General features: G+C 42.4%; 1 protein-coding gene across 4 annotated transcripts in view; it reads left to right on the forward strand.

Annotated features, from left to right (window-relative positions):
- dclk1a (doublecortin-like kinase 1a) overlaps nucleotides 1–14,889 on the forward strand; it is a 38,249-nt gene extending 23,360 nt beyond the window's left edge. For all 4 annotated transcript variants that reach the window (XM_037468437.2, XM_037468439.2, XM_037468438.2 and 1 more), the window contains 12 exons: nucleotides 412–506; nucleotides 7,147–7,228; nucleotides 7,942–8,114; nucleotides 8,582–8,701; nucleotides 9,828–9,974; nucleotides 10,684–10,817; nucleotides 10,946–11,023; nucleotides 11,148–11,244; nucleotides 11,353–11,433; nucleotides 11,538–11,651; nucleotides 11,867–11,940; nucleotides 12,738–14,889. In XM_037468437.2, coding sequence (XP_037324334.2) covers nucleotides 412–506; nucleotides 7,147–7,228; nucleotides 7,942–8,114; nucleotides 8,582–8,701; nucleotides 9,828–9,974; nucleotides 10,684–10,817; nucleotides 10,946–11,023; nucleotides 11,148–11,244; nucleotides 11,353–11,433; nucleotides 11,538–11,651; nucleotides 11,867–11,940; nucleotides 12,738–12,795 — 1,253 coding nt within the window. In that variant the 3' untranslated portion in view covers nucleotides 12,796–14,889. The remainder of the gene's footprint in view (nucleotides 1–411; nucleotides 507–7,146; nucleotides 7,229–7,941; nucleotides 8,115–8,581; nucleotides 8,702–9,827; nucleotides 9,975–10,683; nucleotides 10,818–10,945; nucleotides 11,024–11,147; nucleotides 11,245–11,352; nucleotides 11,434–11,537; nucleotides 11,652–11,866; nucleotides 11,941–12,737) is intronic.
- The last annotated feature ends 3,190 nt before the right edge of the window (nucleotides 14,890–18,079 follow it).

An 18,079-nucleotide genomic window follows, 5' to 3' on the forward strand; every position in this document is an offset into this window, starting at 1 on the left:
ACAGCCCGGTGTTGTGTGGTGACTTCCAGCGAATCACTTGAAGCCTGCTCCATGTCGCACTTATTCGGAGCACATCTTTCTTTTTTTAAAGGTTCAGGTTTAAGTGGCTTGTTTCAGGGAGATTCGAAGTAAACAGGAATTGCACAGGCTGAAGTGTAAAAAAAAAGAGCAGTGTGGACTTCCGTGCTCTTTTCTCTCTTACTCCCCCACTTCCACCTCCATCTCACCCATGTGAATGGAGAGATGCCAAGGGCGTGTGGGCTGCTGCTTGACACACTCTGAAATAAAGCTTTACCAGACAACATGATCACATTGAAAGGATACCCTGTTCCGATATTTCTCACCCATCTCACGCGACCCGCTCCATTTCCTCTCTCTCGTCTTCTCCCCCCCCCCCCCCCCCCCCCGTAGTGAACGGGGCGCCGGCCAGTCAGCTGTCCACTCCTCATTCGGGAAAATCTCCCAGCCCCTCTCCAGCCAGCCCAGGAAGCCTGAGCCGACGTCAGGTAAGACGAGAACACGGCCCACGTAGACACCCATAGCGTTTAGTGACAATCTATAACACGTTGCCTCTATGTTCTCAGGAAAAGGACACGTCCATGACTGAGCATAGGCCGACCTCATCTTAGAGTCGCTAGAAATACGAAGAAACCGCAACATCCCAACATCTTAAGTGTCTCAGAAAGGAAGTCGGGTGCTAACCTTTGACCTCACACAGTGGTGCGCTGGGACTCGTGTTAGGATCCTCTAATGTTACAACTCTTATCCAGTGTTAGTAGATTTTTAATGGGCAATTCCTCATTTCAGGTTCTATTTTTTTGTCCTGTTTTCCCGTTTATTCTGACCCGTAGCTCTCTGTTACTTGTGGAAAACTGTTCGCCTTTGGTAGCTAAACAATGAAGGCAGTAAATTGTGCAATATCAGATCTAAAAATTCGGCCCAGCCAGTAATAACTACTGATCATGAATTTTATTTGTCATTCATTCATGTAAAAATGTAGAAAATCGGATCATTTCCGCCATCTCTTTACGATGTGTTTGCCGTAGCCAACACTATGTACGCTGTAAAGCTGGTAGTCACTTTGAAGAGAATACTGCTGTGTTGAGAAGGAGCATGCAACTCAAATGGGGGGAAAAAAAAACCTTGAATTCCACAGTCGAATGTTGCACGGTGTTTGTGTGTTTGCGTGTGTTCGAGATAAAAGTATTGGTTAATCCAGTCCTTCACAGTAACGATGGTGAGCTTTTAATATGAGCCTCAAATCCTAATCATCCCTGCTTTCTGTCAGCAGCTCTGTAATTTGCAGGAACTTTAAGCCTGCTGCTGATTAAGTTCCTTCTCCCTCTTACACAAACACTTGCACGCTCGCTTCACCTGGAACTCTTAAATTAACTTGGAGACAAAGCGCTGTATGTGAACCTGTCGCCTATACACATGGGCTTCAGCATGCAAGTGTCTCGTGGTTTACGCAATGTTATAGTGGTGTGTGAATTATTTCTGCTCGTGTATATGAGTGAGTGCGTGTGTGTGTGTAGGCTAAAATCAGCATAGCGTGAATAATTCATCTCTTCGTCTGTCTCGTGCTACATTTGCCAGGCAGAATTAATGAATGGTGGAGAGTGTGCCCATCGGTGCTGAGGTTACATTGATGGGATATGAAGGTCAGCCGGGGACAGATCAGGGACACAGCAGATTTGGGTTGTAGCTGCTGAGAACAGAACAGGGTGCACTGCAGCTCCCACAGTCGTCTGTATAATAGAAGTGGGTCACCATGGATTTCATTGTGGCAAAGGGGACAAAGTTGCAAACATTTTGGAATTCTCTTTCTTTCCTTCTACTTTTTACAGTGCCCGCATTTTATTACTCTGTTATTTCCTTATTTAATTTAGGGTTAGAGATTGAAGGAGGGCTTACCAGATGTAATGAGAAAAAGGAATGAAAATTTCCCCCCCCATGCGCTCCAGATTGAAGCACACTACATGCCCTTTTCCTTTAGTCCACTTTAGCCGTCACAAATTAGCTATGCACTGCGATCCTGACCTCTATTTTTGTAGTTTCACAAGTCTGCATTTTTCGACAAGAGATTACCAGGTCTTGGTACTCGCTGATGCTCTGTATACCAAGCCTGGAAGGAAGGAAGGCTCACATCCCATTATCGCTCCTCTCCACTCTCCAGCTATATGGTGAAATTCCCTCTCGCCACTTCTTACTTTTGCTTTTCACACAGTTGGCGGTTCATTCTCTATCCCGTCTCCCTAACAGAGTCTACTTTCTTCTTCACGCCATCTGTCACCGTGTATCACCCCCCCCCCCCCCCGCACCCCCAGCCACCCGTCTTTTCAACCCCTCCTGTCATTTCCCATATGAAAGGGTTTTAACTTCACGGGAAGAAATTGTATTCCATCATTTCTCTGGTAGATCAAGTCGAATCTTCTTGGAAGTAGGCGCCAAGTTTCTGCCACTATATTTGCACGGCACCTCTGTGTAAACAGGCATGAATAATCGCAAATGTTGAATACACATGCAAAAATCCTTTCATTGTTGTGCTTACAATGGCAAGGAAGTACTTTTCTCACCATAAAAACACCTAAAATGCATTGGGAATCTAACCAAACCAGGCTCAGAAATGATCCATTTCCTTCCAATTGAAACTTTAACTATTAACATCTTGGCTCTCCAAAGAACATCTGGTGCTCAAATTGTTTTTAAATATCATCCTAAAAGGTATTAAAAGCTACCACGAATCCCTTTCCCAGGCAGCCACAAAACCCTGAGTGACCTACTATGAGAATAGCATTATAGTTCACCTCGCTGGACCCTGCCTTTAACCACTTAGAAGCACTTTGCTGGCTGATGTGAAATGCTCGCACAGCTCAGAGCATCCAACCTATTTCCCCAAGCAGAATACACAGACAATGCGTGAACTGTGACTTTTCTGTTTCCCGTCGAAGCGCACAGACACGCACACAGCTACACGACAACTGCACACAGAATCCCTTAAACGCACAGTAACACGTGTCGTGTGTTTTATAAGCATAACAGGCCGCTCCGGATTCACCGTGCGATCCGTCCTCTGCTTCTGCTTTGCTTCGTAGGTTCTTTTCGGGGCCACTTTTCTCATCACTTTGATATGGCTAATATTTAATTTCCAGCCTCCAGACACACACTCAGCATTTTGTTTCCTCTCAGTGTCCGTTCTAAAGCATGTACGGATAAATCGTATGATCTGCCAAAGTCACATTTATTTTTTACATCGTACGTGAAAAAACACACAGGGAAATAAATCATTAAAAAAAGAGCCAATCCTCTGAGCGCAGTGGCCGACAGATTGAAGGCAGGACAAACAGAAGGTCCGTGATGCCAATACAACAGCTGTGATTTCAGTCAGGTATCTGTTTGTGTGAGCGTTTGACAGAAAGAAAGTGATAATTGTCAACCGTAGTATGTCACTTGCATCCTCCTCTCACCGTTGACTCATTCACTTCCATCATCCTTTGACTTGCATGCTCCATCTCTCATTACCGTCCATATTTTTTTGTTGGGTGATTCATAATTAAATTCTGTGCGAACATGCGGGTGTCTGTGAGTGTGTTGCAGTGTGTGTGCGTGTGTGTGTGTCTGCGTGTTTGTGTGTGTGTGACAGACAGATATAGAGATAGCCGATGTGAATTATTGTCTCATGTGAGTGAGTTGTTACTTAAGAGTATATTTGTTTAATTTGGTTGATTATATGTTTGATTTTCTGTCATGTTGATGTCATTAGAATTATTGTCCAATTTTTGTTCTTACTGTATACCCGCCAAAAGGACTGGCTGCAGCACGTGAGGAAACTGGCAGATTTTGCAATTGCTGCAATTTTAAAGCTTAAACATTTCTATATTCCATATTTTATTCATTCAAATTCACTCGCACAATTGATTGAAATACCAGTTTAAAGGAACATTGCTTTTTGCAGAGGGCATCAGGATATTTTTTTGTACTGATTGTCTTTGTGCTCAATTACAGGCAAATTATATTCCTGTAATTATAGTATAACCTGTTCCATCACTTACATATTGGGAGTTTGTCATGTAAGGCCGCCAGCTCTTCTTGGCTCATTTGTTTCTGTTTCTACCTTATTTGTCTTTTCTTTAATGTATTTGTTTCCATTTGTTGATGTCATCATTAAATTAATTATCATTTCATTTTCACATTGTGTTTTTATTCTGATGCTCCCCATGTGTGCTAATTAACACTATCATCATGTTCATAACATGCAAAAACAAATATAATTTCCATAGGTGTCAGATGATTATAATAAAGGTGTTTGGTTCTCCTTTGTTAAACTTGTGTCTGTGTGCAGCACAGCAGAGAAAACCTATACAGCACAAACTCATTCCCAGTGGAGCATTCATCTCCTCCGTCTATCCAGTTTTTCTTCTACTTTTTTTTTGTTCCCAGTAAAGCATTTAATCATGTTTCTGGGATTCCGCAGCATTACGGCCCATAAGGATTGTGATTAGGAAACATCCCTGTGTCCAACTGGCAGAGCAGAAAGACTGAATCCCCTGACACTGTTGATCTCTACAGATGAGAGTCAAATTGATTACGTTTCCTGTCTGTCTAGACACCAAAATAAGAGCCCGAGGCACAGAGAGGGAGACAGTTTTAGGATGTGTGTGTGGCTTATGAATTCAAACAGGGTCATTGAGGATAAGGCTTGCATTACTCTTTAGTCGTTTCTCTGTGGTGCATTTTTCATGCGGAATTCTGCTGTTGACTGGCTTTTAATAATTTCTGCTGTTTAACGTCTGAGATGATCCTCCATATTTAATGTTTAATTTGCATTAATGCGCTGATCACTATTCAGTCGCTGAGCGGTGCCCGTGCAGTTTTGGAGAGCAGTGGTTCCTGTCATGATGTTGAAGGTTTGTCAGTGTGTGTGTGTGTGTGTGTGTGTGTGTGGGTGTGTGTGTGTGTGTGTGTGTGTGTGTTTTTATTTTATTTTTGTGGTGTGAGTCATAGCCAGAACTAAAGTGTAGAGATGTCAGGCTAGGAATAGTGTAAGTTGTGTTGTGCAACGGGGAGAAAGCTGGATGATCTAACAATAACAACACAGTTCCTATACCAGACTCCATACATCTTTTCTCATAGTCTCTTTGTTTCCCCATATCTCTCTGCCTCAGTCTCTTCTCACTCTGTCTGTCACTCCATCTGTCTCATAGTTATTCACACAGGAAAGAGGGACTCAATGTTCATAGAAGGGCAAACCTACCTCCCAGACAGCAAACAGGAAATGGCCATATATAGGCTTCTGTCTCCTCTCTGGAAGTCTCATAAGCTGCCTCTCCTCTCTCTTCTCTTTGAGCAGTTTCCATGGCAACGGTGTTTTGTTTCCCTCGGTGGCAGGAAGAGAGAGAGAGGAGTTCAAAATGAGAAAGCCAGTGGAGGACAGGGCTGGATGTGGGATAAGGACACAAGAGAGGCGAATACACGCGTCAGGATGAGAGAATAAAGGAGCAGATGACGGATGTTTTGAAAACAAAGCAAAGGAGGGTCGGCGACTTTAGGAGTATTAAGTGGGTTCTCGTTTTCCGGTGCCCGAGCGAAAACAACATTACATAAACCACCACTAGCCTGACTCCCCTCTGCATTCACCTGGGTGGCTTTCGGGTCACACTAGCAGAGATGAGCAAACGAGCTGGCAGTTACTTGAGTCGAGATATAAGGCTGCTCGGCTTTGTGAATAGTTTTCAGTTCTACGATGTCATGATGGGTGGCTTTTCTTCATTCCACCATGACAGCCAACTCTCCAGGCTGTATCGCAGTCTGACGGGATAGCATAAATATAAGAGGTTGTTTCTAGTTTTCAGCATTCACTCAAACTGAATAAATGCACTGTTTGCCAGAATAGCAACTGTTGATGCCAAATGTGGCCACTTTACACGTTACAATATAATTTGTTCAAGGTTATTATAAGGACAGGCAGCAGCCTATAATTCAGCAACATTCCTTAGATCTCATCTGATTGACGTCTGAATTCTTTGGTATAAATTCACCATGGAAGAGCTTCAGAATAACTACAATTGCATTGAAATGAGAGATGAAAGTAAAATGTATCATCAGACAACATTAGTCACCAACAATCTGCTAATGCAGTGCCCTTTAATGCACATGGATTTGCTCCTGGATCTCCTAGTGCTGACCGTCTACAGTGCAAACATGTTGACGATTCACAGCTTACATTTTTGAGAGGAATTGTTTTGGCGTCCACCTCAATCACTGGCCAGGCTGCATGTGCCGGCTGCACCTGCAGGGTTTATTCAAACCGTGGAAACCTACCAGACCATAAAGATTTTTGGTGTCCTCGGGACTGACTGTGAAGCCGGAGAAAGGAGATGAAGAAAAGTGAGAATCATGTTCAGCTTTCAAATAAATAGCGTGGGTAAAATGTGGTAACATTTTGTCAAAGTGAAGTTTTGGAGAAGAGAAAGATGGACAGTAGAGGAGGGCGTGAAACAGGGAAATTCGAGAGACGTAGATTCTCATTTACAGTCCAGACTAGACCGTAGCTCCCGCCCTCCGTGCTTCCATGACAACCAGACAGGAGGTTATGAGGTGGAGGGCGTTATGAGTTTTTGTCTTTGGATAGATGCAAATGCTGCATCTCCTTCCCCTACATGGCCTCCTATTCTCCAACCACCTCAAAGGCAGTATTCATTCGACTATATTAGTCATCGGAATATTAAGGTTTTATGGTGTTATTTAAAGGTGGTAGTGAGTAGTAAAAGGAAGGGACAAATAGATAGGAATGACTTGAAGTTCGGTTAATGGAGAAGAGCTTACTGGGAAGAGATTGTTTGTCCATCTCGGACACACGCAGGTTGTTTGATGAATTAGTAACGGGTTTATTTTTAGTCAGGTAAATCTTTTTTGTGAGCACAGTGTACACACAGCACAAGGCAGCAGTATACAGCGGACACATATGCAAACACAAAGACAGACGTAAGGATGTTCTCAGTCGCACAGTGTCCTCTCGTCTATTCTTGGATATATACACATTTTGCCGAGATTGAGGCAGAAGGGACTGTTTCATGTAAAAAAAAAAATGTAAAAAAAGGTTTATTTGACATCCTGCTCTCTGTCTCCACCCATCCGTCTCTGCAGGGGTCCCAGGGTTCTTCTGCCTCTTTGTCTTCCACTAAAGTTTCCGGCTCAGTGGAGGAGAGTGATGAAACTGTTTCAGAAGGTGAGGAAAATGACTGTAACAAGAACACCCCATCTGTCCGATGTACTGGGCAAATATCATGCATGTCTGAGTCATTCTCGTGACCTTTGATGCATCGCTCTGTGTTGTACATCCCGTTCTCATCCCCTCTATTTCTCACAGTTTCCCCCTTTTTTGTTCATTTCTTTGACTCCAAAACTGGTAAACAGTGTAAAGGTTATAAAGATAATTGTGTTGATTTATGTTTAGTCATAGACCTCTAACATTTTCATCTTTAGATTTTATTGACATATTCTTAAATGTTGTAGACCAATTAATTTATATATAACTAAGTTATATTTACTAGTTAGTTTGCCTTTTAAAGAGCTCTCTGCAGAGCAAAACATGACAAAATGTTGACCAATGGATTTAGAGGCCTCATTGGCTTTGAAATTAATTTTCACGTACCTGTTAATTTGCATTTTCCATTGACCTTTTACATTTATTAATGTATTAATACAAATATTAATAATTATTATTTTTTGTTCATACCCTGCAAATACATTTGCTAATCCAAACTCGGTGCCCTGTTAAATATCAATGTTTTCCTTGTTATTAGCAAAATACGCTACAGCTTCTAACAAGGCTCTTAGGCTCTGCCTAATTACATGTGTGTGTACAATTAGTCTTAATCTGCCAAAGAGCGTAAACGTGGGTCCCTGAGCCCTTCTAAACCTCGTTCTCCCCCGCTGTAGCTGAAGTTCTAGTCGATGAGGTTCCTGCCGTGCCGTCCTACATATCGGATCGCTACAAGGTGGGACGCACCTTAGGCGACGGGAACTTTGCAGTGGTCCGTGAATGTGTGGAACACACCACGGGACGGGAGTACGCTCTGAAGATCATCAACAAGGGCAAATGCAGGGGCAAGGTAAAGTACTCTGCAAAGCTTCCCCACCTCTATAGGAATACAGTTGCTTGGCTGAAATGTTACGCATGCAGACATAAACGCTTACTCGTATTCAAAACGGGTGTAATGTATGTACAGAAGTAACTCTTTTGAAGACAACTCTAATCTGCTTTTTTAAGTTCAATTAAACTAATAAACAGAAAATAAGAAAAGAAACAAACAAAAGACAAGTTTGCGGTTCATCAGTTCACATCATTTCTATGCACGATTCATTTAACAGGCGCTAAAATAAAAAGTAGTTTATCGGTTTCACTTAAAAAGTAATTACAATCGTCTGAAATTCCTCTTTTCACCGACCTGCAGCAGTTTAGCTTCTTGTGTTGCTTCGTTAATGGAGACATCTACTTTCACCCATCACACCTACTGAGGACCTGTTATTAAGAAATGTGAGTCACTTGGCTAAAATCTCTTTCCATTCCTATTTCTAGGAGCACATGATCCAAAACGAGGTGGCCATCCTCCGGAGGGTCAAACATCCAAACATTGTTCTGCTCATAGAGGAAGTGGACACTTACAGTGAACTCTACCTGGTCATGGAGCTGGTCAAGGTGTGTGTCCACGCGTGTATATAATACTTACATGATTTCTTTTGGCTATGGTTATGGACAGGCCATGATGAATTTGGCCATTCAACATGGTGAAGCAAATGATTTGCATTCCAAACTGTCCCACACTGCGGGTTTTCGGTCTCCGGCCCGAAAGCCCTTGTGAGTTCACATTCGTTGTTCTCTGTCGCTCCCCGAGTCAAGAAAAGTCGGTGCATTATTCAGGAGCCAGGAGTGTAATCCATCTGTTCGTGTTGTGCTGTAGAGTACTACAGAATATAGATGAGCGGCAATCTGTGGAGAAAGTGAGTGTGCGTGTGAGCGTGTCCAAAGTGGGCGGATCAAGAGGAAGCTGTTGATGAATGAGGCGGAGAGAGTCTCTTCAGTTGCCGGGACACGGAGAGAGAGACACACAGATGGATGGTTTGAAAGGGGAGGCAAAGGAGCAGCGAGAGTGTTCTTTTGCCTGTCGATAGGTCCCCTAGTTGTAATCAAGAAAACTAACTTTATATTCCAGACAATAGCACGCAGCCAACTTTGTGGCAACTATTTTTTTCTTCTGCATGAGAAGGCCCATAAATTGTTGTTTTTAATATGTCATGAAAGAACTAAAGGGACCTTTGGGATACCACCAGTAGCCAGGCTTCATCGCCCAACACCGCGCTGATGCCCTTTTCGCTGAATAAAAGGAAACTCCCTGCAGCCTCCCTGGACTCCAAAATCTTGTGGAAACCCCTCCAAAAAAGAATTGAGGATGTTTTAGCAGCAATGTCAAACCCTTTGAAAAATGGATCACATATGCGTATGATAGTCTTCCTTTAATACATTTCTCCCCCCTCTCTATCCCTCTGTCTCTGTGTGTTTCCTCTTTCCCGGGGTGGACTAAATAGAGCAGAAGCTTAAAATAGTGCTGAATCTCTCTAACTCCATCTCATTCAGCACAGACTCAGACACACTGTTGCATCCAAAGCTTCAAATGAAAGGGAACGGAGGAGGGGAATCAACTTAATAGCCCAAAACTCCTTTTAGCAGAAAAAACTTGCAAGTGAACCTTTTAGGTTCTGGGTGTGAATGCACAAGACTCAGAAACCCACCCTTCAATTGTGATTTTTTAATTTTTTTCCTGCAGGGGGGAGATCTGTTCGATGCGATCACCTCTGCCAACCGATACACGGAGAGAGACGCCAGCGGTATGCTCTACAATCTGGCCAACGCAATCAAATACCTCCACTGCCTCAACATTGTGCACAGAGACATCAAACCAGAAAACCTGCTGGTGAGTTCACACGGAGTGGCTCTGCATGGGCTTTTACTGTGTGCACTGTACAGGGTCATATGTCTTGCGGCAATTTAGCCTTCCCTCCTGGGTGAATGAACGTTGAGGCAATATCACTCACTCTGGACTCTCGCAGAGGAGAGAGCGATGACTCATCCCTGCTGCCCTCACACCTCCTGCTCGCTCCGACTCCTGCTTTCTTTCTTGTACGTGCACGCCGTCCCTCCTTTTGCCTTCCGTCCACCTTTATGGTCGTCTTCTCACCCTCTTTCCCTTCTTTGCACCCTCCAGAGCCCATTTAGATGAGATGGTTGGGCCAGACGAAAACAAAAAAATGAGTTGAAGTATAGCTGTAAATATTAGAATATGTATTTTACCTGCTTTGACTTTTATATGCAGACAGACTTTATTAAAAGGTGCAGGATAATGCATTGCATAGAAATGTGTTGTACTCTGAGCCACTACTTACACCAGTGTAATTGCTGATTGAAAGTCACAAGAAGTGTGTTCTGTCCAGCCACTATGTGTGGGATTCGCAGACTTTTTACAACGCTCCTCTCCTTCTGGGAAGCCAGGGACAGAGTCACAAAGAACAAAGGGTTGATAGATTTCCAGATTCCCAGGATAGTTACATTTTCCACACAGAAAACAATACATTTGAAGAAAGCGTTCCTATTTTTACAGCATTTGTTGTATGAAATGTGCTCAGGTGTACGAGCATGCAGACGGCAGCAAAAGTCTGAAACTTGGAGACTTTGGTTTGGCAACTGTGCTGGACGGTCCCCTCTACACTGTCTGCGGGACCCCGACATATGTAGCACCTGAAATCATCTCAGAAACAGGGTAAGAGCATCAGTAGCAGAGTCGAAGATACATGCTCCATATACAGTAAGAGTTATGTCCAAATGCAGTCAGGCTGCAGGTTACAGATTATCTTTCATCTAACTTAGTTGTGATATGTCATTGTGCAGGTATGGCCTTAAGGTGGACATCTGGGCAGCTGGAGTCATCACCTACATCCTGCTGTGTGGTTTCCCACCCTTTCGAGGGTAAGCAAGATGCCAGATCTATATGCCACTTTCAGATGTCACATTCGGAGTTGTATATGAAGTTCATCAAATGGCTTTTTTACTCCTGAAAACCAAAGGAAAAGTTTTATTTATTTGTTTGCAGGAGCAGTGACGATCAGGAAGTGCTTTTTGATCAGATACTAATGGGACAGCTGGAATTCCCCCTACCGTACTGGGACAACGTGTCAGAGACAGCCATGGTAAAACAAGTCTATGTTAGGAAATCATCTGTTTGTTTGTGTTGCGGCTCGAACCCCCTCGTTTTGAGTGAACTGACTTGACTCGCCCATGTTGGTTTGCTGCTGAAGGAGCTGATTCGATCCATGCTGGAGGTGGAGGTGGATCAGAGATTTACTGCCCTCCAGGTGCTGGAGCACCCTTGGGTGACCGTAAGTCCAGCGTTAATTCAGTCCAAAAAAAACTGAGTCGTAACATCTTCCTGTGAGGGGCTTATTCTTTTTTTCCCCTCCCACTCTCGCCTCGCTTGGTGCAGGACGACGGTCTGTGTGAGAACGATCACCAGTTGTCAGTAGCAGGGAAGATAAAGAAGCACTTCAACACAAGTCCGAAAGGCAACGACACCACTGCAGGAGTGTCGGTCATTTCTGTAAGTCACCGCCACTGCAATCCACCGTCCGGGTTTCACACCTCTCAAGCTCTGATTGCCTTGATTTGTATTGAGCTCTGTATTTTTTTTTTTGCAACTTACCTTTTAAGTTATTTTGTTCTTTCTCCAAAGACAGAATCCAAGTTTGTATCTTATTCGGTTTTGGTGTCGACTGGTGTTTAAATTGATTGTGCTGGTTTTTTCTCTGTGTTCAGTTGGATGACAGCTTTTCTATGCAGAGGTCTGGCTCGTTGGATTTCTACCAGCACCCGGCCATGTACTGGACAAGGTACGCCAGGTTTCCATAGAGATCCTACCGCGTTGATGGTCACATTTTCAAAGCAAATCAAGCTGGTGTCTATGAAATTGCTGCCCCCCCCCACTGTGAAGCTGCTGCTGTGCTGCCTCCACAGCTTTGTCTTTGTCCGTTGTCTTTGTGCTTTGCTTTGTGCTTCTTTCCATACGTCCCCCTGGCTGTAAATAACATATATTATAATATAATAACATATTTCATGCATAGCATGCATCCTTGTTGTCGTTGTTTTACTAAAGCTTTGGCCCCTGGTGCCTCTGTATGTCAGTGCAAGTTACTGTTTAAATGTCCCTTGTGAATGTGTATCCTTGTGTGTACATTTCTGTGCTGAACATGTATAAAGTTATACCGTGATACAGTGATACCGTAGCTTTCTTTTAAGCTCTCACTACCTAACTCATGGTTGTGTGACTTTATCCACCACTGCTTTATGGAGGACCTAGAAGTTCGTTGTTCTAAAGCTTCATGGCTGTAATCTTACTGGCTGATATCTACAGTACACATACAATTTTCATTAATAAAAAAATAATTGAATCCCTAGTTAACGGTGCAAACATCATCTAAGATAGTAGATGTTAAAGCCGAATCGTTCATTGGGGTTTTGATATAGTATGTGCTTTTAATCCAAAACTCACTGTCCAATTTAATAACAATAAATAACTTATAGAACATGTGCAAGGCTCTCCTGGTCCTCCATACTGGATTACTGTGTGACCACATGACGGCATCAGAGAACATGATTATAACGTTCTCCTGTTCCCCCCCTCGTTCAGGCCCCCCCTCTTGATAAGGAGGGGAAGGTTCTCAGATGAGGACGCTACCCGAATGTGAAGCCACTGCTTTTGCAGATGATGCGGAAGGTGACAGCGGCAACAACGTCAACAACAAAAACACTGCGGGGGCATCCTCCCTGTTGCCTCCCCGGCCTGCCCGTGGCTCCTCCCTCTCTGACCTCTGACCCTTTCCCCGAACCCCAGCCTCCCATCGGAATCTGATGACATCTCCATCAGCTCAGCCAGGATCATATAGTCCCCCAACTCGCCCTTCTAGAGAGGCAGAGGGGAGGAGGAGGAGGAGCAGAGATGTAAAATAGAGGAAAAACTCCTCCAGCTCCTCCCTCTTTATGTAAGAGGAGGAGAAGGAGGAGGAGACGACATCAGCATCCCCACAGTCTCTTTTCTATAGAGATAACAGGGTAAAATCGTGGACAAACAGAGACCACGAAGAAGAGGGATACAGTAGGATGAGACAAACTACTTTTTTATTTATTTATTTTCAACGATCTCTCATCTGAGCACATGTTGAAGAGCTCAAGGAGCGAGAAAGAGGCGACAGCATCGTTTATCCTTCTGTGATGATCCGGGCTTAACATGGATACTTCCTTATGATGAAGCAGCTCAAAAAGGCAATATGAGAATATGGACCAATGTTCATGTTTTATTGAACCTTATTTATCTATTATTTAGTCAGTGCATTTTTTAATGTCTGTCCCTTTTGCATAAAGAATATGTCTTTGTTGGATTGTCCTAAGAGCTTAGAGGAACATAAATAATCAAAAGGTATCTAGAAGTAGAAGTCAGAAATGTTGAAGTAGTCCAACACAGGTTAATGTGAGACATTGAGTGTAGAGAAGGAGTACATTTCTTAGGAATACGTCAAATACAGTGTTCAGATACATGCATCTTTGCTATAATTCTGTGCTCCACACAGTATTGGGGTTGCCTTCCCGTAACGTTGAATCGCAGTTTTACAGTTTACACATACACGTACATTTCAGAAACGGCAAATAAGACAACAACAGTGCATTTAATCCCCTGTTGTAATTGTGTTAACTGCTTCATTCGTGGCATCTTGATAAACACAATTCAGCAGCATTTGGGTGCTTGTGTAGCAAAGTCAACATTTTGTCTTCATGCGCACAGTTTCACTGAATTTATATCATATTAACCTTGATATTTTGTAATGCCCATGTACACATAGGAAGCCTGGTTTAAACACAAAAGACATATTTCATCCAAATATTCCAGCAGGTAAAACAGGTATAATTGTTGCAGCCGCAGTGGAAAATGTCTATGGTTTAGGGGACTATAGTAGGTGGTAAATAGATACATTTAGCAGTTTATGAGGGCTGCCTATTTGCACAAGGTACTGTAGTCGAGATGCAGTCCAAATAAGAAAGATGAACCAGCAGCACTCCTGGAGAGCAGTACAAAGGGATGAAGTTCAGCTCTGTACAACCTCATTCATGACTTAATTTATTCAGATGAAAGCATGACAGACATACAGTAGCCTTTTCTTGAATACAAAATGGTTGTGTGATAAAGTATTGTTTATATGTTATGTAAATAACATAATTTAATTTATTTTGATAGTTCACAATACAGTATATTTATTTACTAGTAATGACTCAAAAAAGAAGAAAAAAAACATACATGTCATACATCAGTCATAGAAATAAACTAGACGGGATCACCAGGTCAAAACCGTATAAATGAGTAGAAAAAGAAACATTTCAACCTGATGTCCCACTTGTTCTCAGAGATTGATGTCACTTCCTTTGTAACAGGAACCCAAAAGGGGAACCCTCGTAGTTGATGTGAGATCAAGAGGATGGACGGGGAAAGCCAGAGAAGAAAGAAAGTGATTTATTTTCCATTCTTAGGGCTGATCTACTATGGCTACACAGGTCTGAACTAATTCTCATCATGTCAACTCATGTACAGTCATGTGCCACCGTACTGACCAGATATCTATGAACTTGTCTAGCTGTTGAAATCCACTTGTTCCGACTCATGCGGTTTACCAAAGTGCTCTGACAGCTGCACTACAGTATTAGAATATTTTGCAATACCAATACCTGTACCTCTGTTCAACAATGGTGTATTCATAATAATAGTAATAATAAAAATTGGTTTCAAAAACACATTTCGGTGTCTTGTGTAGAGCTTGATTAATGTGACAGTTTTAAAACAGACATATAGTAGATCACTCATGTGGCAATATACAACTAAGGATCTCCATATCTCAACAGATTTTATGTTTGTTGTTGCTATTTTTCACACCTATCTGCAGGGGTTGCACTTGACTTGAAGGGTACGTGCTCATTGTGAATCGGCCGGTGTTTAACATACAGTTGGAATGCTAGAGGCAATCTAAGACATATTTGTTCACAGAAACGTATTTTGACTTCAAAGCATTATGCGTTAAGCGTCTCTCAGGTTGTATGTAGGGCCGGGACTTTAGCGCGTTAATTACGATTAGTTAATTACAGCCGTATTGTTGTTTTTTATTATCCAAAGTATAGGCGTACCATAACCCTCGGCTACAATAATAAACACACGGATGGAAGCGTCGATAAGAGCGTGGTTGTGTGCAAGCTATGCAACAAGGAATTCACATCGAGCCTCAATTATCACCTCAACGCAAAACAATTAGCAGCTAGCGTGGACGTTAGCCCGACTCCGAGTACAAGGACCCACACCCAACCCACACTGCACCAGATGACTGGTTTAAGGACCAGGGTAACTAAGACCACGTCTTAAAAAATAACCAATGTTCTGAATGTACTTGAAAGAATTGGTCTACTTAAAAAAAACTAGTTTACAGAAGGTCTACTTACCTATAGGCTACCTGAATTTCTGAAAGTACTATATTTCTAAATATGATATTTCTGCACTTGTCTGCTGGAATTGTTTGACCAAAAATAAAAATCCATATGAAAAAAATTACATCTCACTGTTCTCAGGTCAAATATTTATGCAATTAAAATGCAATTAATTTTGATTAATTAATTACAAAGCCTCTAATTAATTAGATTAATATTTTTAATCGAGTCCCGGCCCTAATAAAATTTATTAGAACATATGTATATGTATATATTGAGATGCATCTATGAACCTAGTTTGTTGGGGTCAGTGATTTGAGGAAAGACTCAAAAGCCCCACAAAACTTCACACAATGAATTATTTAGGATAAAATGTGCGTGTTTTCATCCACGTCCAGGTTGTGTGTCCTCACTGCAGCCCTGTGTGCAACGCAGCTCGGTAGCAGTGTTTAACACAGTGACGTCATGCGAGGAATATATTGCGTTAGCACGAAGCTAACTAGCTAGCTGAACCTCCCAGGTTAATTAATATTTTTAATCGAGTCCCGGCCCTGTATTGACCTTACATATATTTTTTATAATAATTTTTTACCTATTATTTTAAAAAAAATTTGACCCTACATATTTTGACTTTTTTCACAATATTTTTTTTCCCATGACATGACTGGAATGATCTTAGATGGAGCAACCTACACGTCCCTGTCACTAATGCCAAATGCCCCAAATTTCTGTTTGGGTTCAACCCTCAAGGGACATGGTGGCTCTTCCTAAATCCTTTTTTAGTTTTGGGTAACTGACATTTATAAAAAATCATAATGGGATATTGCCCCAGAGACGGATTGGTGCATCTTGGAGGATCAACCATGCTATTCATCCTTCCTGCATTGGTAAAGGCACAAGTGAGTTGAATTTGAATGTAACAGAGAATTGGAGGGTGGATGCACTAAAAAGGGTAAACAAATCTACACCCTGTGCCAGACTGTCAGTTTAAGGTTGTCCACAGGATGCCCTGAAGTAGACAAACATGTGATTGTCTTGAAAAATGCCCTCAGAGGCTGTAATAAGTTTCATATCAGTGTGACCACTGAATGAGACACATCTGCTCATCTTTACTGACTCATCCGGCCTTCTCTCCCGTCAAAAAGGTGGAACCCTACAGGTTATGTAGCATGGCTAATAAGTGCTAAAAGCTTAATTAGCAATTAACATCAAATTTAGTCAATTCATCATCATTCAAAAGGTTCTTCATCATTCTTGACAATGCCATCATAACATTCTTGACAATGCCATCATAACACACCTTGTGTTTCTGCATAACCCCTAGGGTTCACTTCTCTGAAACAACCAGTGGGGACAATGCCCCCACTACTACCTCCGCAGTAGTGCACTCAAGACTTGGCAGGTGGGATTTGAACCCACTGGCGGTGCGCACAGAGGCTTTCGGCACCCTGCACTCACCCCTACACTACCAGTCCTGGTCACATTTTGGCAACTTTGATTCTCCTATTTAACCTTGAGCATGTCAGTCAAACTTTAAAACTCTTTTAAATGCTATCTCCACATCTGGGCATGAACCCACAACCTTCAAATGCAGTGCAGGCTTGTGGCAGCAGCTCTTCCGCTGTGCTACTTCTCCACACACTAACCATCCCTTTGTTTGTTGTATTTAACCTTGAGATTGCTACTCAAACCTGAAATAAAGCCAAAGGCTCAAACCCAAGACTGGGCTTGAACCCTCAACCTACAGGGTAAGGACAGTAGCTCCTCTGCTCTTGTGCTGCACTACCTCAACATGCACAAATTAAATTTTTGTTTCTCGTATTTAACCTTGAGACTGCTACTCAATCCTCAAAAATCTTTCAAAGCAGAAGTGATGTCTGCATGAAGGGGCATGAACCCACAACCTCAGACAGCAGGTTGGAGCCTGCAGCCCATCAGTTGTTCCCTTGTGCTATTCAAGCACATGCCTCATTGTGTCCGTTTCTCATATTAGACCTTGGGATTGTTTACTAAACCTCAAAACTGTTTCAAAGTTTACAGTTTGAAGCCTTGACTGCAACCAAACCCTGCAAGTCATACAATGGCATTTCTAATAAAGCCCTAGTTGATTTCACTACTTTTATGCTGTGATCCTTATTTCACTTTTTTTGACATGTGTGCTGATGCCCGCGTGTGAATTGAGAAATAAACACGTTTGACACACGGCACCTTGAGGAGAGAGAATCAAATCCCAAATGTGGATCAGGAAGGTCAGCTTTGATTCCACTAGAGACACCAGAACTCACGATGATTGACAGTGTCACTGTTTGTTTAATTTGTATGTGAACATTCGAAAGGGACGGGTTCCATGGAGTGAGTCGGGAATCATGTAATGTCATTATTCATATTTTATTAGCTGAAGTTAGTGATTTGGATGCATCTCAGTAGTGTTTTATGTTTTAGTCTGCGTGCACTTTTCCTTTTTTAAATATAATAGTATACAATGACGAGTCATAAAAAGAAACCGTACAG

This window comes from Pungitius pungitius, chromosome 16, assembly GCF_949316345.1.
Source record: "Pungitius pungitius chromosome 16, fPunPun2.1, whole genome shotgun sequence".
Lineage (NCBI taxonomy): Eukaryota > Metazoa > Chordata > Actinopteri > Perciformes > Gasterosteidae > Pungitius > Pungitius pungitius.